The 22856-nt window shown below is 35.7% G+C and overlaps 1 protein-coding gene across 11 annotated transcripts in view; it reads right to left on the reverse strand.

Moving 5' to 3' along the window:
• MLLT10 (MLLT10 histone lysine methyltransferase DOT1L cofactor) overlaps positions 1–22856 on the reverse strand; it is a 243144-nt gene that overhangs the window by 3277 nt on the left and 217011 nt on the right. For all 11 annotated transcript variants that reach the window (XM_045857925.1, XM_045857921.1, XM_045857927.1 and 8 more), the window contains 8 exons: positions 16580–16697; positions 15157–15229; positions 10637–10791; positions 7854–8042; positions 7355–7443; positions 6857–7218; positions 5709–5805; positions 576–785 (listed from right to left, as the gene is read on the reverse strand). In XM_045857925.1, the coding sequence (XP_045713881.1) occupies positions 576–785; positions 5709–5805; positions 6857–7218; positions 7355–7443; positions 7854–8042; positions 10637–10791; positions 15157–15229; positions 16580–16697 (1293 nt within the window). The remainder of the gene's footprint in view (positions 1–575; positions 786–5708; positions 5806–6856; positions 7219–7354; positions 7444–7853; positions 8043–10636; positions 10792–15156; positions 15230–16579; positions 16698–22856) is intronic.

The following is a 22856-nucleotide window of genomic DNA, read 5'->3' on the forward strand; positions in this document are numbered from 1 at the left end:
AAGAAAAACATTGGCTGGTTACTTCTCCTATGCCCCCATCTGGATACCTGGCCCACAACCCAGGCATGTGCCCTGATTAGAAATTGAACCCGCAACCTTTTGCTTTGTGGCACAATGCCCAATCTACTGAACCACACTGGTCAGGGCTGTAATTTACTTTTTTAAAAAATGTAACCTGATAGAATGGTTGGAGTACCCTAAAATTTATATATTAGTTTTATTATAAATATAAGTCAATTTTAGGAAGCACTTCACAGTAAAATAATAAAAGTATTCCTAAAATATCTAGACTAGTTCTATAATTAAACTAATTATTCTCACCAAGCATTGTCTTCTGAGTGGACTGTCCCATGCCACTAAAACCTTATGTGCAAATTCAAACTGATATACTTCGGTAATATATAATTTGGGTTAGGTCCTTTGTGTTTACACTATTCAGCTGCTAAACAACTTGTATTAAGAAGAAATTACAGGGGGAATATTTTTTTTAAAGGGAGAGACAGAAGAGAATCATCTCTGATTAATCAATAAACTTCTTTTTATTTCACTGGATATAATCAAACAAAGACACTTACTGCTCCTTTCTGACTTGCACTGTCGCCATGGATGGTGAGAAATGGGTTGGTGGTAGCTGGATGCAGCGGCGGCGCCTGAGTACCTGCAAGTAGGTTGTTTATTGGTATCTGTGCCGGTCCAGAAATCTGCAGTTGCTGTAGTTCTGGCTGATGGTGCTGCTGGTGGTGATGTTGTTGCATTAACTGATACAGAAGGGCCTGATGTTGCTCCTTAGGTAAAAATATGTGAGAAAAGATGAGTTTCTTGTCATAGAATTCAGCAGTCAGTAAAGCCTGCCTTTTCTATTTTCTTCTTTAATATCAGAGATTTAAACATAAGTCACATCCATACTACTAAGAAAGAAAACTAGTAGCTCTTCTGGAAAAATACATTATGCTAGATAGTATGTACTATAAAATGTTAATACCATTAGTGAATGGCTTATTTTCAAAATGGGCAAACAAATGTAGGAGCCCTCTATTTAAATTAGGTTATCCATGATAATCAAGACCAACAGCAACTTACAAAACTCATTAAGTTCCCTGTATGTAACTTTAGAATAAACTATGTGGGTCAAATCCTTCCCCTAATTCTGGGAACTTAAAATATGTTTAAAGTTCTCATTCATGCCGACAGAAAGAGTGCTTTCTTCATGTAGTTATGAGACTACTCTTTACAGTGAGCATGTATTTCATTTCCTGAGTGCTTCCTATGTGCCAGGCACTATTTAGAGACATGTGTTTTGTGCTTGAGACATATTAATGCGGGGGGGGGGGACCCCTGTCCTTATGCAGTCCACCCTGAGAGAAAGATGGAAAGACAAACAAAAATGTTAGAATATGAATATTGCTAAGGGTCAGGGAAAAGAGAAATGTGTGTGAGAGAGTATGGCAAGGGTGTGGGTCTTGTGAAATAGATTGGTCAGCCCTGGCTGCTGTGGCTCAGTGGACTGAGTGCAGGCCTGTGAATCAAAAGGTCACTGATTCAATTCCTGGTCAGGGCATGTGCCTGGGTTGCAGGCCAGGTCCGCAGTAGGGGGCATGTGAGAGGCAACAGATTGATGTTTCTCTTGCACATTGATGTTTCTCTCCCTCTCTTCCCCTCTCTCTAAAAATAAAAAAATAAAATAAAATCTTAAAACAAAATGAAATAGATTAGTCAGAGAATTCTCTATGTAGATATGGCTGGAGCATGGTGGGGGTGTTCCAGGTAGGTAGAACAGCCAGTGCTAAGGGGCTGTATTTCACATCCAGTATAATCAAGGGAGATGGAGATGTCAAGACCAAGGGTGCTGAAGTGGAGGGAGCAAGGAGGAGGCAAGAGGAGACTATGGGCCTCATGGCAGTAGGCCATGAATACTTATTTAACTTTTACTCGAAGTAAAAAGTATAAGATTTTGAGCAGAGAAGTGACACAAATGTGATTCAGGATTTCTTAATGGATTCAATGTGAGGCATCAGAGAAAGGGAGGAGTGAAGGATGACTGCAAGGTTTTTGCCTTGAGCAGCTGGAAGAATGGGCTTGCCATGAGCTGAAGAAAAGAAACTGTGTGTGGAGCACGTATGTGGTGAAAGATGATCATTTCAGTTGTGGACAGGCTATGCATTAAATATCCAGTACGATATCCAAGTAGAGATACCAAGTAAGCACTTGGATACAGAAGTTTGAAATTCCAGAGAAAGGCCTGGGCTGGAAAAGTATCTATACACAAAAGGTATTTAAAGCTATGTGACTGGAGGACATCACCAAATTCTAGAACACTCTAAGGGGCTGAGGAGAAGAGGAGGAAAGGAATGACCAGTTAGGCAGGAAAAGTTTTATGATAATGTGGTATTCTGGAAACTAAAGTAAGAAAGTGTTTCATGAAGGAAAGAGTGATCAATTCTGTCAAATGCTGTCTCCGGCCAGGTCAAGTGAGATGAAGAACGAGAACTGACCAGTGTGGCTCAGTTGATTGGGCATTGTCCTAAAAAGCAAAAAAGTCACCGGTTGGATTCACAGTCAGGGCCGATGACTGGGTTGTGGGTTCCGTCCCTGGTCAGGGCATATGCGAGAGGCAACTGGTTGATATTTATCTCCCTTTTTTCCTCCCTCCCTTCCCCTTTCTCTAAAAATAAAAATAATCTTTAAAAAAGTGAACTGACCACAGGACTCAGCAACATGAAGGTCACTGGGAGGACACAGTGAGCAGAGAAACAGGGTAGCAGTGGGTAGGGGGGTAGGATGAACCAAGAGTTTTTCTTAAAATGGGAGAAGAAAATATGCCTTATAATAATTCTTGCCTACATAAAGTTCAATGCTTATAAATGAATAAACTCTACCTCACAACCCTGCCTGACAAAGGAAAAAGTAAATTTTAAACCATTTCAGTCCTTATGGTTTCTGAGCAACAATTTGTACTAAAAATTCCTTAATCAACCACGTTCTGAAAATGAGACATCTATATGTACTATTAGGAGAGTGAAATCTTGATTAATGGGAAAAGCCCCAAATTAGCTGAATTTTAGTACTTCACATTAAGAGGCAGCTTGAGATAGGAAAACAAGATCTCATTTTAGCGTAAGCATTCAAGAATTTATATACAATCTATCTTTATACCACTGGAAATATAGTGACATGAAATGATGCCAAATATTTTCAAAATATTTTTGACTCAAGAAAGTAGGTAAATATATTCTAGAAAGAAATTATAAAAAAGCCGAAACTCTGAGTCATTTAAATAGTACCTTCTACAGGCAGTCTAACTCTGTGAAGTGTGCTGGAGAAATGAGGCTGGAGAAAAGTCACACGACCACATCAACTCGGAGACTTTAAATTCACGACTACAGAGGGCTATCCAGTGTTGCTGCTGCATATGAGTCACACACTTCCACAAGTCTTAGTTAACTCTTTCTACCCCTTTGCCAATGTATCTACTCCACATCTTCTTAACTACCAATACTCCACTGTCCCTCAGCTGATAACTTTATTTATAATTTGCATTAAAAACATTAAAAGCGGATACCCTCGATAGCCTATCATAAAACCTACTGACAGCTGTTCTGCCTGCGCTCTTCTCAGAACAGAATGCTATGATCAGCTCCTCTTCTTTCTGAGGAACTTTGCTGATCTGGGACTCTTCTTCCTCTCACCTGTACCAGAAATTAACTTATTAACAAAAACTGTCATATTCAAAATGAATAGAAACCACCCTCTTAGGCCATGTTTTTCTCCTGTTAGGTGTCCACTTCCTTGCTTTTCTACAGTAAAACATCTTTAGTTGCCTCCATGCCACCTTCACTTCCCCTCCTCCCATTTCCTTTAGAACCATTGAGTGAGGTTTTTACTTCTCACTAAAACCGCTTGCATGAAAAACCTTTAGACAGCCAAATCCAATGGTCCATTCTTACTTGTCCCGTCAGAAGCATTTCACACAGCACAGTCCTCCCTTTCTTAAAACATTTTCTTCACGTGGGTCCCTAAAACATCACTTTCTCAGTTTCTCTCTTAAGTCACTGGCCACTTTTTTTCAATATCCTTTACTAGATTATTGTTCTCTTCCAGGGTGTTCAAGCTCAGTCTTCAGATCTTATCAAATCTTGTGGATCTAAACATCACATATGCAGTAATGGCCCCAAATTTACATATCCAACTGTATCCTTTCCTTAGACAGGCACTTGACCATCTAAAACCAGACGTCTCAAACTCAGAATGTGCACAGCACAGGATAACTCCTGTTATCTCTGCAAAACCTGTTCCTCCTAGTCATCCAGATCTCAGTAAAAGTCAACATCCAATTGTTTAAGGACTCTCCCTTTTTCTTTCCTTTTTAAGATTTTATTTATTTATTTTTTTAGAGAGAGGAGAAGGGAAGGAGACAGAGGGAAAGAAACGTCACTGTGTGAGAATGAAAGAGTTGCCTCTCATACACCCCCAACTGGGGACCCGGCTCACAACGCAGGCATGTACCCTGGCTGGAACCAAACAAGCAATCTCTCAGTTCACAGGCTGGTGCTCAGTCCACGGAGCTGCATCAGCCAGGGCAGGTCTCCTTTTTTTCTTGAATGTCCAACAAACAAGTCCTGCTGGTTCTATCTTCAACATATACAATTCCAGACAGTTTCCCACCACGTTTATCACACTGTTTTAAGATACCAACATCTACCCGGGATGCTCCTGTTTCTACTGTTGCCACCATCTCCCCTGCCCCCACACACAGATTATTCTCCATAATACAGCAACTAAATCCATCTTTTAAAAATGTGATTATCATGTCACTATACTGTTCAAAGTTCTCCAATTAATTCTGTAAAATAATCCTGAAGGAAAAAGTGAAAATATATTAAATAAAACTTTTTAAAAATTGGAATAATTATTAAAGCTAGGTGATTAGTATACAAGTATTATACTCTTTATTGGTGCACTTAAAGAATTCCACAGTAGAAAGGTTAAAAAAAAATCACCAGTGGCTTTCCATCACAATTAAGGTAAACTTAAATTTCTTGCCACAGACAGCCAAACAAGTTAGTCTATGATCTTCTATACCAAACTTACCTGCCTGACCCTCTGCATTAGCCTTTCTCATTCTGCAGTCATGCTAGTTTTCTTTCTTGTCTCCAAAACATAAATACTTGTCCAGTTGAGGTCTTTACAACTGCTGTTCCCTCTACCTGGAATGTGCTTTCTCTTCTTTTCCTATGTCAAAAGTCATGCTCCTTAAACTGTTATTCAGATCTGTGCTCAAACATCGCTTACTCAAAGAAACTGGACCATCCTATTTAAAATGACCCTCATGCCACTGTTCTCTATCACTTTACCCTGCTTTATTTTTCTTCTCAATACTTATCACTACCAAATAGTATGTATTTATTTATTGTCCATTTCCCCTCTCAGAAGGAAGCTCCACAAAAATGCAAAGTCTTGTTTACCACTCTACCACCAGAGGCTACAAGGGCACCACAGCACATGTGCTCAGTGGGGTCAACAGTGTCAATGCAAGTATCGCAGACTATACCAAATGGCAAGACAAACTATTTTTGCTTTATGTGTTCCGTAACAATATTTCACAAAGTGGGTAATCAGCACAGTACACAGAATATCTATCTACTTTAACTTACATCATTTTCTCCTAATAAAAAAATCAAATATTACTGGTATCAAAAGGAAGCACTTACTGGAGTGAGCTGTTGAGAATTTAACAATTGCTGAAATTGCTGTTGATGAAGAAATATTTGTCTTTGCTGGTCGGAAAGTAATCCTAGTCCTGAGGCACTGAAAAAAAGATTAAAATTCTTACTTTCTACTATATACTTTTAATGTTTTTTTAAATGTAAAATGAAAGACTACTCTTTGATTTGATGTTTAATAAGTTCAAGTCAAGTTTTTAATCTTGGTAACACATTTTGAAAACAATGACGGGCAAATTTCTTATTTTTGTGTGTAGCTGCATGTGCACACACCTGTGTGTGCAACCATGCATGCAGATACACAAGAACTCACATTGTCAAGACACGTTTTGTTTTCCTTTTTATTGTAAACTAAGCAGGCACTAAGTTATTTTATAGAATAGAAATTTACATGTGTTTACAACATGCACATGTAATAATTTATTCTTAGTTATTCAAGAATAATTTAACCTACATTAAGTAACACATATTTAAAACAAGACATAATCCAAACACACTAGTCAGTGATTTGACCCAACCTTTTAAAATGGTCCCAATGGTCAGTAAAATTAAACACTAATGAAGAGAGAGCCAGAAAAAATTTACTGGTGCCCCCTGGAAATCCACTTAAAATTATTTATTCCTCAAGACTATGTTCAATAACATGACACTAGTCTCTTTATTTTGAACATTCAAATGAAATTCCAGTACAATGAAACAGTGAGTCTCACTTACTCAATATTCAAGATGAATATCTAACCTTCATCCTATCACAATTTTTTATTATAAAGGTAACAGAATTACATAGCTGAATTTTAAGAAACCAATAGTTCATATGTGATCTTCATTACAATGCTACTTTTCTTTAGAATTTATGATACATAAAGGTAATACACACAGGATAAAATCAAAAGGGAATTTTTCAGCACAGATTATATTTGATGTTTTGTCACTCAAGTGGCTTACTTTTGTTTTAATCTGACTTACTTTAAGTTTGAAAAATAAATGGCTCTCAGTAAATATACTTAAAGTTTGGTGGACTGTAATTTCTTAGAGTACATCTACATGGAGAACATTAAAAATCCCAATCTAAAACATGGACAACAGTATTATGTTGCACTGGAAAACCTAAAATATATTTTAAGTAAGTTTCTTACCTGTTAGTCAGTGTAGCTGGCATTGGATGAGTTGCATTAGGTTGTACAGTTGTGTGAGTGAGGGGGGTAGGGTTCTGGGACATTGTGACAGGGGTCTGAATAACACCATTTAAAGCTCCTACAATGCCATTAATTGCCAGTTGGTTACCTGGCAAAGCTCCAATTATCCCACCCACTCCAGGCACTGCAGGAATGGTGGATGTTACAGTCTGCATTCCACCAGCCAGCGCCCCCACTGTCACACCATTGACCTGCTGCACTCCGCTAACACCTGTGCCCTGCTGAGCTGGGCTCTGCCCAGCAGGAGGTGGCGTAGAAAGAGCTGATGAGCTGCTGGTGCTTTGTCCACTGGAGGTTAAGTCCTAATGAAAGGAAGAATGGAAATTTAAATTGTAAGGAACATAGCAAAATTGTTGGAAATAATTTTAAACCATTTAATGGGATACACTATTGTTTTTGAGTAAAATACACAAATGAAACTAACCACATCAAAATTACCTGATTTAATACAGGAAGTGAATTGTCAGGTAAAAAGCTGTTTCCTAGATGAGGGCTCTTACTGCTATTCAAGGAATCAGTAGTAGGAGCTGGAATAATAAAAGACAAAAAAACACACAACAACCTATTTACCCTGTTAAATTACGTTTTGTAAAAGATTGAAAGCTTATCTGAAAGCTAATCCTGAAGCCCATATTAAAAACACTTAAAAATTAAGTCTTACTCTGCCTAAGACCATTTAAATGGAAAAAATCTATATCTCTATTGAATACCATGGATTTAAATCAATAGAGATCATTATACATTTAAATTTCATCATTAAATTATATGCTAAAGAAGTTAGAAAAAGTCAAGTTCATCACTTAAGAGGATTCTTTATGCTCTTCAAAATTATCTATCATTCCTTTTCTACATCTTCATATAAGTTATTATTCACTTACTTAAAAGGTATTGTAAGTCTAGACTACTTTCCTTAGATACACAATAAATATTTTCATACCATTCTGTGCTGAAAATGCATGAATTTGATGAGATGGACTAGGATTTGTTGTTATTGTTGGAAAAGGCACTGAGAGCTGTGCATTCAATAACTGAAGGCGTTCCTTTTTGGCAGTTAGGTTTTTAATTTGTTCCTCTAATCTTCGATTTTCAACTTGAAGTTGGTGTAATGACTTCAGCATTCCTAAAACTAGCAAACATTTGGATCATTTTTAACAAAGACAAGTTCACACACAGGGCTAAATATTTTAAGGATTTAAGTGTCAATAACTTTTCAAATAAGTTAAAATAGAAAAGTAGAGATTCTGTAACGCATTTTTAAGTGGTTAGGTTTTATTCCTAAATTTGTATGTAGATATATATATTTGTACATATATAAGGATAACAAAAAAACCCACCTACCTGGTTCATGTAATTTCCGTTCTTAAAAAATAAAAATGACAAAAACATTCTATTTTCATCAAAATAAACCTAATTAAAAATTCAAAGTGCCTGCCACGATCATACACTAATAGTGCATTTAAAGTGGAAAGAATCACACCAATATCCTTCAACACGATAAAGAGCACATGTTTTTGTTTGCTCCTTGCTTAAGCTAGGTATGCCACCAGACAAGGTGAGGAACCTCTAAACCCAGATGCTCAGCATGCTAATGTACAGATCTCCCAGCAGGGGGCAGTGTGCATGCACCTCAGCCCCCACTCCCAGAGAAGGCTCATCATCTATAAACAGATTCAGTCTCTGTCCTGCCTCATCATCTCAAACACAACTGAGAGCTTTAGACTAACAACATGGAGTGCTACTGTTATGCTACAGTAATAGACATTTTAAAAGTCCTGTGTCTTAAAAAGTAGTATTTGTTTAACATGCCCTCTGGGTCTTCAAAAGACACATATGGTCATTTCCAAAGATTTTAACACTTACCGGTCCCTCTTCAAGATCCCACAAAGAAACCCTTACTTAGTGCACCCAAGTGAGGTGCATAAGACTAAGCAAAACCTGTCCTCCAGCTATCATATTTAAGGGATTATTCTAGCATGAATTTCCTTACAATTAGCATTTTTTTTGGTCAAGATATCACTAAAATTAAAGCAGCAAAAATGTATATCCCAAAATGATAAAACCTACCAATTTTTCCCTGAAAAATATATCCTAGTGTTAAGGATATATTTTTCACTAGGCCACTTTTCCAGCTAACTTGTACTGTAACTTTGCTTTTTGGCTTTTTTCACCCATGGGCCCCCCCCCCATCAATAATTAAAATTGTAAAGATGCTAAATATATTTACAGCATAAGTTATATGATTTAATAAGTAAATTATATACAAGATATAAGAATTATATATGTGTATATATAATTTGGTAATTTTTATTCTTTCTCATCCAAATTACAAAATCGAAAAAATAGCTGGCCATACTGGACTACATGCACTTTTTAAAATATATGGGGGGGGGGCGGCGGCGGCGGCAAAAAACCCCTGGAATTTATGTATAAAAATTGTGTATTCTTACATATTCGGTCACCTTCAAAATACTCTCCATTTGATGTAATACCCCTAATTGAGACTTTTTTCCCACTGCTCAAAACAGTTTTTGAACTCATTGACTTTGATGCCTTTTAGTGCTTCTGCCATTTTTTGTTTCACCTCTTCCACTCTGGCAAAATGTTTCCCTTTGAGGACTTTTTTCACTGGGGGAAACAAAAAAAAAGTCACTCAGGGCAAGACACGATGAATAGGGAGGGTGGTGGGGTATGGGTCATGCTGTTTTTCATCAAAAACTGCTTAACACGCAGCACAGTGCATGCAGGTGTGTTCGTAAATCACCTATGATGAAATGGGCAAATGCTCTGAAAGAGTCTTCAATAAAAAAATTCACGGAAGCCAAAGCAGCCTCTCACAACAATGCCAGCTGGTACACCGATACACAGATGGATTCCTAGAACACTCACCTAACAGGGGAAGCCTGTACTACAAGGGGCCTGCCCTCCAGAAGATAATTCCAGTTTTTTGGGGCCCCCCCCTTGTAAATTCTCCAGGGGTGAGCAAATGTTCTTCAAATAATTAAGCTAAAAGAAAAATATAACTTGTATATTTTAGTAAGTTTAAAATTGATGAGGTTACAATGAGAAACAATGTATCAATATTATAATTATATGCAGTTACAATAACTATTGAATAGATAAGTGCTCTTTATAAGTCAAGCAATATTCTTTACTTCTTTTTTTAATCCTCATCTGAGGACATTTCTTCACTGCTTTTTAGAGACAAAGAGAGAGGGAGAAATATCAAACGTGAAAGAGAAGCATCAATTGCTGGTCACCCATACACACCCAGACCAGGGATGGTATGCGCCCAAACCTGGGACCAAACCCATAATCCAGGCATGTGCCCCAACCAAAAATTGAACCGCAAACCCTTCAGTTACAGGACAACGTTCCAACCAACCAAACCACACTGGCCAGGGCTACATATTTTTTGTCATTTAACCCTCAAAACCCTATGATACAGGTACATTATTACTCCCATTCTACAAATGGGAGACTAAAGTACATTGACACTTAAGATCATATCATTAATCACAGGTAAAGACAAGATTCAAGTTCAAGCAGTAAAAGTACAGAATCTCTTCTATTAAACCACTATATTACATTTTCTTACATATAAAACATGCACCATAATTTCATTCTTGATAAATGTGACTTCTGCACCTGTCAACCTGTGTGTCAGTTCATCTACCCATCTACCTATTCATCTTTCTTTAAAGACAAGAAAAGAATACTTACTGTCACTAGGAGTACCCTGTTCTAATAAAAATTGCTGTCCTTCACTCCATTGCCTCTCCAAAAGTTGTTCTATGCTGGCTGCTACTGGAGGCAGATTTTCCAAACTGCTGTTGCCTGGTGGATCATAACGAATCTGTAAGCTGCTTACAGGGGATCTGTTGAAAATATTAATTCTCAGGTTAAACAGAAGAACTCTTTGAAGGAGAGCACATTCACATTTCTCACCTTATGGTAACCCCTTTCCAGTACAAGTTTTCTAACAGCAAGCTGCCTACACTAGAACAATAAAACCATAATCTACTCTAAAATTTAGTAATTATCATTCTTCCTCCTCAAATTGTACAAGCAAGGGATTAGCTGGCCATACTTGTTAATTAAAAACCACTAGAAAATATAAACACACAACCAATAATCTCTGAAACAGACTAGAAAGAGAACTTGATACAGGTTTATAAAACAAAAAGGAAAGACAGGATTGAGCAAATTTTAATATAATTAGCCAGAAGAGAATAAAGTTCTAAAACTCTACTTTAAAATACAAAAATCAACACTTCTAATATTAAGAAGAATATGTAATATTCTCAGTCATTCACTTTTTGTTTTAAATTAGTAAATGTGGCCATTTCTGGTTCCCAACTCCCATACTAATATAACACACGAGTAAAGGTCTTGTTTTAGAGTTTCCAGTGTTTCCACATCATCTCATAAGATCTTCACAACTACCTGGTGAGAAGTCAAAATCTGGCTCATTGGCTCTAGTTCCGCCTGTGGAAACAAATGGGCCTGGAAAGACCTGTCCAAAGGCACACTGCTCAGCAAATGACAGAGCTGGGGCTACAACGCAAGTCTTCTAAAAACCCACTGTTGTTTGTCACTGCCTTAAAATGCTTCTCTAGAAAAATCTCTTTAAATAAGAAGTTAAACAAACGAGGTTTTTTATTCCATATGAAAATATCATCTGCTATATACATTTGGCCATTGTACTCTACATAGTTCATTGTGCCAGGATAATTTAGGCTATTACGTTTCAGGCTGATCTTTAAAGGGTAATATAAGTTGGACATAGATGCTAAAAACAATTTTGTGCCATTTTTTGTGTTAAGTCCCATTTAGCTCATGAAAAATAATGATGCCCAGCAAAATAGCACTAAGGGAACTTAAATAATTCCTGGATAGTTTGTATGGTGTTTTAATTTTAAAAGGGGGATGGTCCCAGAAATGCTTCCTTTTCTAAACATATGAGGATAATCCATTAACTTTCTTCTTTGAAAAGAATAAAGAAATACAAAAGTAATCACAGCATAAAATTAGAGATTAGTCAGATATCATCATTGTGTATAATATTCACACTCCTAGTTTCAAAAGAAAGAACATTTAAATTTCTGCAGAGCTCAATTAGGAAAAATAATACTACTTTTAGTTCAACTAGAATTATATAGAAAAAAGGCACTAATAGTATATATACCAGGAAATAGCAAAATCAGAGGTTTTTGTACTAATCTCTTCAATGACAAATATATTTCTTAACAAAACTTCCCAGACTGTACCAGTAACAGCAACACTGACATTCATCATGGTTACCACATAAAAATTTTAATTTCTAACAGGATTTTTTACTTTCTATAGTTGAAAAAACACTCTAGATTGGGTTTTACCCTCCTCCTGTTCTCCGTTCTTACCCAGCCTGATAGCACACTGGAGGCCGAGTTTACAAAATTATAGAGAGAAAACAAACTGGGAGAAGGTATAGAAGCTAAAAGTAGAATAAAATCAATTCAAGCATAGCCAGAGCCTCAAGTTTCATTGTCGTCTACAAACTTACACACATTTCTTAGAATCATTCTCCCCTCTGAGAAAAGAAAATTTGGGGCACTTAGATTGCGCTCAGAGAAAGTCAACCTTCCAGTACAACTGTGGTTAAGAGCATCCTGCTAAGAGTATGAATAATCTCACATATATTATTTAATAATACATTGTACCTGAATTCTTTCATATTCTAAGATAACTTCAAATAACAATGTAATACATTTGCTATACTTTGATTCAAACAATTTTACGAACTAGAGAGATTTTAGAGGTGAGCAACAAAAACCTCATTTACTGAATTAGGAAGTAGGGACTAAAGGGTCAAGAGTATTGCCCACAACAGAACTAAAACTGGAAGCCAAAGGTGAAAAGTCTTGATTGAGTCTAAAATTAAGAGATTTCAAGACTATTTTATAACCAAAAAGAATCACCAAATTAATGCATTAATAGTACTAGCAGATAAATATATAAATAATAAAAATGAGAGTTCAAGTTGATCTGAAATCTAAAAGAGTTACAGCTTTTAAAAAGCTATGGCTTAGATAGCCATAGCCATCAGACAAGAAGAAGAAATAAATAATAGGCAACCAAACTGGAAAGGAAGAAGTAAAACTGTCTTTTTCTTTGTAGATGACATGACACTGAACATAGAGAACCCCAAAGATTTCACCAAGAAACTACTAGAACTGATAAATGAATTCAACAAAGTAGCAGGATACAAAATTAATATTTAGAAATCAGCTGCATTTTTATATGCCAATAATGAACTACCAGAAAGGAAAATTAAGAAAACAATCCCATTTACAATTGTTTCAAAAATAATAAAATACCTAGGAATAAATCTAACCAAGGACATAAAAGACCTGGACTCAGAAAATTATAAGACACTGAAGAAAGCAATGGAAGAAGATACAAGTGGAAGTACATACCATGTTCATGAATAGGAAGAAGTAACATCATTAAAATGTACATACTACCCAATGAAATCTACAGATTCAATGCAATTCCTATCAAGATACCAATAACATTATTTCACAGGACTAGAACAAATGTTTTAAAAATTTATATGCAACCACAAAAGGTCCCAAACAGCAACAGCAACCTTGAGAGAGAAGAACAAAATTGGACAAATCGTGCTACCTAATATCAAATTATACTATAAGGCACAATAATCAAAACAGCATAGTACTGGCAATAAAAACAAACACATAGATCAATGGGACAGAATGGAGAGCCCAGAAATAAACCCACCTTTACCGTCAATTAATATTTGACAGACAAAGCAAGCACATACAATAGGCTAATTTATTCAACAAATGGTGTTCACAAAACTGGATAGACAAGTGCAGAAAAATGAAACTAGACCACCTTCTTATGCCACACACAAGAATAAAATTCACAGTGGATTAAAGACTTAAATGTTAGATCCAAAGCCATAAAAATCCTAGAAGTAAACACAGGCAATAAAGTCTCACACACTGCTCATAGCAATATTTTTTCTGATGTATCTCCTTACAGAAGAGAACTAAAAGAAAAAATAAACAAATGGTATTACATCAAACTAAGGTTTCTACACAGCAATTAAACCATCAACAAAATAAAAAGACGACCTACTTAATAGGAGAACACAGTCACTGATCCATCTGCTACGGGGTTAATATACAAAATTTCTAAAGAACTTATAAACTCAACACCAAAAACACGAAACACAAAAAACGGGCAAAGGACCTGAACAGACACTTCTCCAAGGAGGACACACAGGTGGCCCATAGACATATGGAAAAATGCTCAACATCACTCCATCAGAGAGATGCAAATTAAAGCCACAATGAGATACCACCTCACAGCAGTCAAAATGACAATCATCAATAAATCAACAAACGACAGTTGCTGACAAGGATGTGGAGAAAGGGAAACCCTTTTGCACTGTTGGTGGGAATGCAGACTGGTACAGCCATTGTGGAAAGTAGTATGGAGATAATCTCAAAAAATTAAAAATGGAACTGTTTTATGACCCAGTGATTCCACTTCTGGGAATTAATCTGAAGAAACCTGAAACACTAATTTGAAAAAACATAAGCACCCCTATGTTCACTGCAGCATTATTTACAATCATCAAGATTTGGCAGCAGCCAAGTGTCCATCAGTAGGTGAGTGGATAAAAGAACTATGGGACATTTACACAATGAATACTACTCAGTAGTAAAAAAAGAAGAAAATTTTACCATTTGTGACGGCATGGATGCACCTGGAGAACACTATACTAAGTGAAATAAGCCAGTCAGAGAAAGACAAATACCAGATGATTCCACTGATATGTGGAATCTGATGAACAAACTGAACTAACAAGCAAAACAGAGATAGACTCTTAGATAGAGAGCAAGCTGACAGCTGGAGGGGGTGGGGTGGTTAGGAGGTGAAGGGATAGGGCAAAAAGGAAAAAGGACTCATGGACATGGACAACAGTGTAGTGATTGGGGAGAGCGGGGAGAAAAGGAGAATAAATAGTGATGGAAAAAATACAATGAAAAATTTTTTAACACTTAGACATCGGTTTAAATTAATATTCAAATTGAGAATCATTTTTAACTGTCCAGACATGCTTATCTTCCAAATGCTTTTATGTGCTTGAAAATGTACACTCCTGATATGAGATAAAGAAGTTTCCAATCTCAAACTGTTTCTTTTGCCTTTGCAGTGTAAATAATGCTTACCTTGGTGAGAGACTTCCTCGGGGAGAGCTTCCTCTGCCAACAAGGCTGCGGCTATTGTCTCCAAGATCTTGATCTGCAGTGTAAATATTTCATAGCTGATAAAGTTGACACTCACTAGATAAGAAGTTTTAAGTTCTTGCCCTGATTTTTCCTAAAATATACATAAAACATTTACCACTATCTTTGTAGTTACTTTGTGGAAGATCCAGTATGTTGCTAGTTTAGAACTGCTGAACTGTGGCATGTCAGGCGTTGTTCCTACATGTTTTTGTGGGTGTAGAGGCCATGGATTATGTTCTGTTCACTTATTCCTTTCAATTTTACAGCACAGAAGCATAGTTTGCATTTGCAGTACCCTCCCCTCAGCCACTTTTAATTTCTACAGTTAAAGTAATGAATCACAGTAGTGGACAGGTCATCTGTATTGCTTACCATAGCAAATCCTTATGCTTTGTATTTTTTAATACTTTGCATCTCAAAACAAATCATAAAATACCTAACATATTACACAGAGCCACACACCAAGACTAAAATTTTGTATATAACACGAATCCTCACACCAAAAATAAGGTTACATATAATGCTAAATATCTGAATTGACAAAAATATGTAGGAACACAGAATTCTGTATTTAAAAGGAAAAAAATTAATCCTTCAAAACATTTCTGAGGTAACAGAAAATCTTTGCCTGAAAAGTAACTTGTATTTCCCCTACAGTTAGTTGCTTATAAAAAGCACCCTATCTGACCTCTTTCAAGGTTGTCCCTCCCTTATTCTGAATCAAGTAACCTCTGACCCTTAAAGGGTAGAGACATGACTGATCCATTCTTGGTGAACTGCTAAAGCCACTCCCCTCCCCCAAACAGGCATGACTACTTGGACATGTCAACAAATCCTTAAGGATGGAATGAAACAAAGCAAATCCAACAGCTCGTTAAAATAGTACAAGAGGCAAATGCTACAAAATGTCAACTGGTAAAATTTCACAGGATTACTAAACACTGTAGAAATTCTCTAACAGGATTTTTTAAACCACATTTGTATAATGCAATTTCATGAATTATGCAAATAAAGGTTTAGGCTATTCACAGAATAGCCCAGTGTTATGTTACTTTCATTGCACAGAACTGAGAACTGAACACATCAATCACAAAAGTCACAGGAGACATTGTTGCATTCCTGCCTGCTGATGGCTCTGCTTAAACATTTACATTTCAGACAGTGAAAAAAACACATCACCATTTTGCAGCACAGCATAGTATTTACTTCCAACTGTGATTCTTCTGGTTAAAAAAATATAAAAAGGCATGATCTTGTACTAAGCACACCTTTAGACTTTTCATATAAAATGAGCCACTGAGGAGGAAATTACATTGAGCAAGAGGAACAGAATTTCAGAGTATAAATATTCTTGAAAACTCACCTGTTTGAGTGTTTTCAGATTGAGCTATTAGAGCAGCCATTGAAGAATTTGGATTTAATCTATTGCTATACATATGAGACGGTGCCTGACTGAGAGAAGATCCAGATAGGGTATTTGCCTAAAAGAAAAGAATTACAAAGATAAGTGAATTATATTTGAAAATATCTTAACACTCTTCCTCCTCATAGATCCAATAACTATTTTCTCCAATCTACAAGATATTATAACCCTAAAATGTGGCATTTTAGAAGCAAATCTCTTGTATACAAAATACTGTTATTTATAGAAGGCTATTACTAGACTGAAATACTCTTCAGATTTAACAGAACCACAAATATTAGATTTCTTAATTCTTAATTTCTACAATAAGCAAAAATTAGTAACTATCTGAAGAGCACATTTCATTCTCACTTGTCTTACCATTACAACATTTGAAAAATTATATAATTCCAAATTTGAAAAAAAAAGAATTGGGACATTCAAAGTTAACTATTCCTGCTTTAATTTCGAAGTATCTAGCCAATACCAAAAGCCAGTGGCATGGTTACCATGTAAACATAGAACTAATTACTTAATCTTATTTAACCACTTACAAAGTAAGGGCAGGTAGACAACAGATGTCTAACACGCTTTAGTCTCTTACATCACAGGATGCTAATGAGGTCAAAAGGTCCAACGTCTACTTTTAGTATTTTACTTATTCAGCGTCATATTTCCATTGCTTAACTCTGTCATTAGTAAAAACCTGCACGCTATTTTGTTACTTCATGTTTTGATAGACTCAGAAGCTGGAGTGCATTTTGTTTTATTTTGTTTTTATTTTAAAAGAAAGCAAATAGGCATCACAAGTATGTTTTCTATACTATGTGAGGCTAAAGGAATCACAGCTTTGCCCTGACCCCATATAAGGCACTGTCTTTTTGGCAGGAAGCCAGCTCTTACTAACTGAAGAGCTGGTCCAAAGTTTGTAATTCATTCATGTTACTAACCACAATTCTGAAGGCCTCTACTGGGACTTGTGCCAAACAAGTGAAAATGAATCCTTAAACAGATGAAGCTAAGGAGGTTGGCCAAAGTCTTGCGTAATCCAATGTAATAAAAATGCCTTCTTTGATGTGAATGGTTTCTTCTGCTTTCCAAGAATATTATAACCTTAGAATGTGGCATTTTGGAAGCAAATCTCTTGTACACAAAATACTGTTACTCATAGAAGGCTATTACTAGGCTGAAATACTCCAGATTTAACAGAACCACAAATTTTAAAGCAGACTTCTTATTCTTTTTCATGAATGAAATTAAACTTTCATAAAATGAAATCATTGAATAATTATTTCAGAAAAAAAATTTGGGAAAATAATTTCAAAAAATCAGAGCACATCTAACATAAAGAAACTGAATACCAACAGAACTAAAGATATGGAACATTTTGCCATGTATAGTTGCATACAAGAGACCAAGTTGACACAGTAGTTAGAACAAGCAAAATATTACAGAGAATAAATGGTGTTTCTGGAACGACTCAGACCCTGACGTTATATTCGGCCTATAGACAAGTTATTAAGTATAAAAACTGGACTTTAATTCACAGAGTCTCCTTGGTGTAGAATCCTATTCTTGCTTTCCATTGTTTCAAAGGTATATTTCACAGTTCACATTTTCATGTCTTAAATTCAATCTGTCAGTTTCTGGGTTTTGTTTTTTCTCTTATTAAAAATCTGTAAACAAAGCCAGTAAGTTTGTACTATGAAGTCCTGTTTAACTATCAATTAGCCCTCAGGAAAAGGTAACTCATAATATTAACCTAAAGATCATACTAGATCCTTGCCATGTATTTAGTTTTACATACATAAAATACACAATTCATAAATGAAAATATAATTAAGATTTTTTTAACCTCTACAGAAGTCAAATACTTGGGGATCTTGGCTACATACAAAATACCTTACAAAAAGAAAAAATCTGGACAAATAGTAGGACCAGATGTTACCAATGACATGTTAAAATTCCAGGTACCTTATACTTAAAAATGCCATTCATAGAGTCAATATACTCTTACTCTGGATATAATTCTAGAAAGATTAAGCATATAACACAATAGAAATGGAAAATTAATTAGAAAGAGGAAGAAAAAGTAGTATCTTGAGACAGTTTGTTGGCAGCAAGAAGTAACAGCTGACAGCAAGAGAGGAGAGAAATATGAGCAAGAAGCAGCGTATTACAGAGTATGGTGGGGTGATGTTCAAAGAATATGGACATCTAGATGCCTCAGCATCTGCATTTTATTCTTTTGATTCTCTTTTTGCATGCAGCTTCTGGCTGAATCAGAACATTACACCAGTTGGACTACCTGGTTAGTTCCAATTATCAGTTTTATGAGTTGCCTTAGTCTCTTGATAAGAAACAAAAGACCCTACTCTAATCAGATACACCCTTTTTTAGGAAGGGCTACTTCTGCCAAGGGCATTATATTTACCCTTATTAGCTACAAATTTCATTTTTCCTCTTATTTTAAATTTAATCTTTATTATTTCTTTTCCATTACCATTTAGTCCTCTTATACCCCTCTCCCCCTAGCAATCACTACACTCTTGTTCATGTTCAGAGTCCTTTTTCCTTTTTGCTCAATCCCTTCACCCCCTAACCATCCCCACTAGCTGTCATCTGTTCTCCATCCATGAGTCTCTCTGTTTTGCCTGTTAGTTCAGCTTGTTCATTAGATTCCATATATGAGTGAAATCATATGGTATTTGTCTTTCACTAACTAGCTTATCTCACTTAGCACAATGTTCTCCAGGTCCAGGTCTTTTATACTGTTGTAAAGGGTCAAATTTTCTTCCTTTTTACAGCCAAGTGTAATTCATTGCATATATGTCCCATAATTGTTTTATATACTCATCTACTGATAGACACTTGGCAGCTTCCATACTTTGGTAATTGCAAATAATGCTGCAATGAACATACACATGAGGGTGCTTATATTCTTTCAAATTAGTGTTTTGGGTTCCTTTAGATATATTCCCCAGCAGTAGAACTGCTGGGTCAAAAGACAGATCCATTTTTAATTTTTTGAGGTATCTCCATACTGCTTTCCAGCAGTGCAATGAAATGCAGTGCTACACCAATCTGCATTCTCACCAACAGTGCAAAAAGGGTTCCCCTTTCTCCATATCCTTGTCAGCACTTGTTTTTTGATTTATTGATGATAGCCATTCTGGCAGGTGAGAGGTGGTATTTCATTGTGATTTTTATTCACATTCTTCTGATGATTAGTGACATTGAGCATCTTTTCATGTGTCTGTATGTCTCTTTGGAGAAGTGTGACTTTAATATGCCAATAAGGAACAAGAAGAGAAATTAAGAAAACAATCCCATTAACAATTGCTTCAAACAGAGGAAAATACCTAGGAACAAACCTAACCCAGGATGTAAGAGACCTATACTCAGAAAATTGTAAGATATTGAAGAAAGAAACAGAAGATACAAATATGTGGAAGCACATACTATGTTCATGGATAGGAAGAATTAACATCATAAGAAGTCCATACTACACAAAGCAATCTATAGATTCAATGCAATTCCTATCAAAATCCCAGTGATATATTTCACAAAACTAGAACAAATATTTCAAAAACTTATATGGAACCAAATTTCTTGATGCAGTCTATAAATTATCTTAGTTTCTATATCACACACTGGGCTTACTACACAAGAGATCACAATAACATAATAACATTTGCATAATGACTATCATCAGGAAGAAGATAAACCATTTTTAGGCTAATTCCAAAGCAGAAAAATACATATTTTATAAAGATGACAGGAAAAAGTAAATTAATAACATAATAAACTAAAATGGGAATGCATTCTTCATTATCCTAAATGACCAATCTCCCCAAATTTTCTGAATGGGTAAAAATTATCTTGTAGTTGTTTTTTAAAAATTACTGCATTTATCTAAATGAGAAACCCCTCAAGAGATTAAAATAACTTATTAATTTTACCAGGTAAAATTTTGTGGCATATTCAAACAACTAAACCACACTATGTTAAAACTCTATTTCATTACCATCATTGTAAGTGGGTAATGAGTGACCAAAGACTCCACAAATGTCTGATATCGCTTAGTCAATACTTTTGAAATGATGTTTTGAATGGTTAATTCTGGGAACTCTTGGTAACTGTTGGCACTATAGGTAGAGCCAAGAAATCCCCAACATTTTAGTGAAAAGATCCCACACAACTTAGTATCAATGAAGGAGGATAAGTGAGACAGCAGGGAAAAGAAAGACCCCTTACTAAGAAGAGCACACACATAATGTCTGGCAATCTGTAGACTCAAAAACCTTTGTTGTCATTAATAAGTGAAAGCGAAAGCACTAAGATTCAGAGGAGTGGAAGGACGTCCATGTGAAACTAAAGAAACATAAAGAGCACTGAAAGCTTTTATATGAAAGAAATCTGGAACAAAGAGTAAAGAAATGATACACACACACGTCACTGCATACTTTGGACACGGGATTTAAAAAGTACACCAAAAACAAATTATTAATGGACCTTAAGTCTGCTTCAGAAGGCCTGGTACAATGACCGGCAATTCTTTTTAGAGGGAAGTACCTACCTTATGACATTTCAATTCTATCTTGACCAGGTAAGGAAAATGGCTGTTACGGACAGATATCCTCCTTGGATCTACTGGCACTAGAGAATATGAGTTGTTAACACTGAGTGAAGGGTATCCATGATATGCGAGTGTATCAACACTGTACTCTGCACTGTTTTTGAAAAGTTTTTATACATCTATTTCAAAGTAAATTACAATGAAAAGAATAGGATTAAAAACAAACTAGGTACTTAGATTTACATTATAAAATTATAAATTCACATTGTCATAATAAACTTTTGCTTCAACTTCTAATATATGTTATCTTGGAAAGGTTTTATTGTTTGCTTCCCAAGATTAATAGTTGAAAGGAACCACTTCATTCAGGATGTTATGTTACACTTACTCTAATAATACTCTTGTAAAAGTGTCATTAAAAAAAGTACGATTATTTTACAAGATGGACCCAAAGACAAACAGAGGAAGAATAAACTGAACAATTATTGAGGAAAACCTAAGTTACTTTTAAATAAAATATGTTTAGGTGCCTGAGTCAAAGAATACCCTAAGCGAATTTAGAATAACTTACTATGTTAAGTATCTAGAAAGGTATGTGAGTCTACCAAGGCAGTATTCACACTCAAAACAAATCTAAGAAATTTAGTGTTTCCTAAGTAGACTGACATACTATATTAAAATATTAACAAGATGAAAATTATATTTCAGCTTGAAATGTCCCTGTTAATAGTTTACCTCTTACATGAAATGATCACTGAGAAGTTTTAAAAGAGCTCTCACAGAAGTAAAAACCAAATTCCTGGGTACTCGGCTCATTACAATTTTTTAAAAATGTTTATTGAACTTAGAGAGAAAGGAAGAGGGGGGAGAAAGAAACACCGATATGAGAGAGAAACACTGACCGACTGTGTCCCACACACTCCCCAAACAGGGACTGAACCCACAATGTTGATATGAACCCTGATTGGGAACTAAACCCACAACCTTTTGGTGTATGGGGTGATGTTCCAACCAACCAATGAGCCACACCAGCCAGGGCTCAGCTGATTCTAAAGGAATTAGCTGTGGAAGAAAAAAGTCAGGTAAAGTCTGCTCAATTATGTAAATATCAGACTTAAAAGAGAGTATCATTTTGGGAGATTTACCCCTCCCCATCAATGCTGGTAAAGTTAGAGAAATAGAAAAGAAATAAGAAAATTTAGGTTGGAAAGAATTAAGACCTATGGTAAAAATTTCACCTTCAGAAAGTATCATCTACCTCATCATCCAGAGGTAGATATGAGGCTTCAAACTTCAATCATACAGAAAGAGGTTATAGCGTGCATTTTTTAAATGTACAAATAATCTGTCAATAAAAGTTAAAATGTAACTATCCAAATAAGCTTTAAAACACAGCTTTTTCAAGCTTTCCAACCCTAACACATAATTTAAAAATACCTTCTTCCAAAATCTTATCAGTCACTAAACTGAATATTAATTAAAAAATTTCTATTTCATATATACTATTAGAAGAAAAACATTTTATTATCAATATATCTGCCATAAACCAAGCTGTCTCATTTTGGGCAAGGTACTTACTATATCTCTGTCTTCAATCTGTAAAAATGGAGATAATAGTACCTACACCTCACAAGAATATTGAGAGAACTAGCTGAGTGA

Source organism: Phyllostomus hastatus, unplaced genomic scaffold (genome assembly GCF_019186645.2).
Source record: "Phyllostomus hastatus isolate PE091 unplaced genomic scaffold, TTU_PhHast_1.1 phas_scaffold_1674, whole genome shotgun sequence".
Lineage (NCBI taxonomy): Eukaryota > Metazoa > Chordata > Mammalia > Chiroptera > Phyllostomidae > Phyllostomus > Phyllostomus hastatus.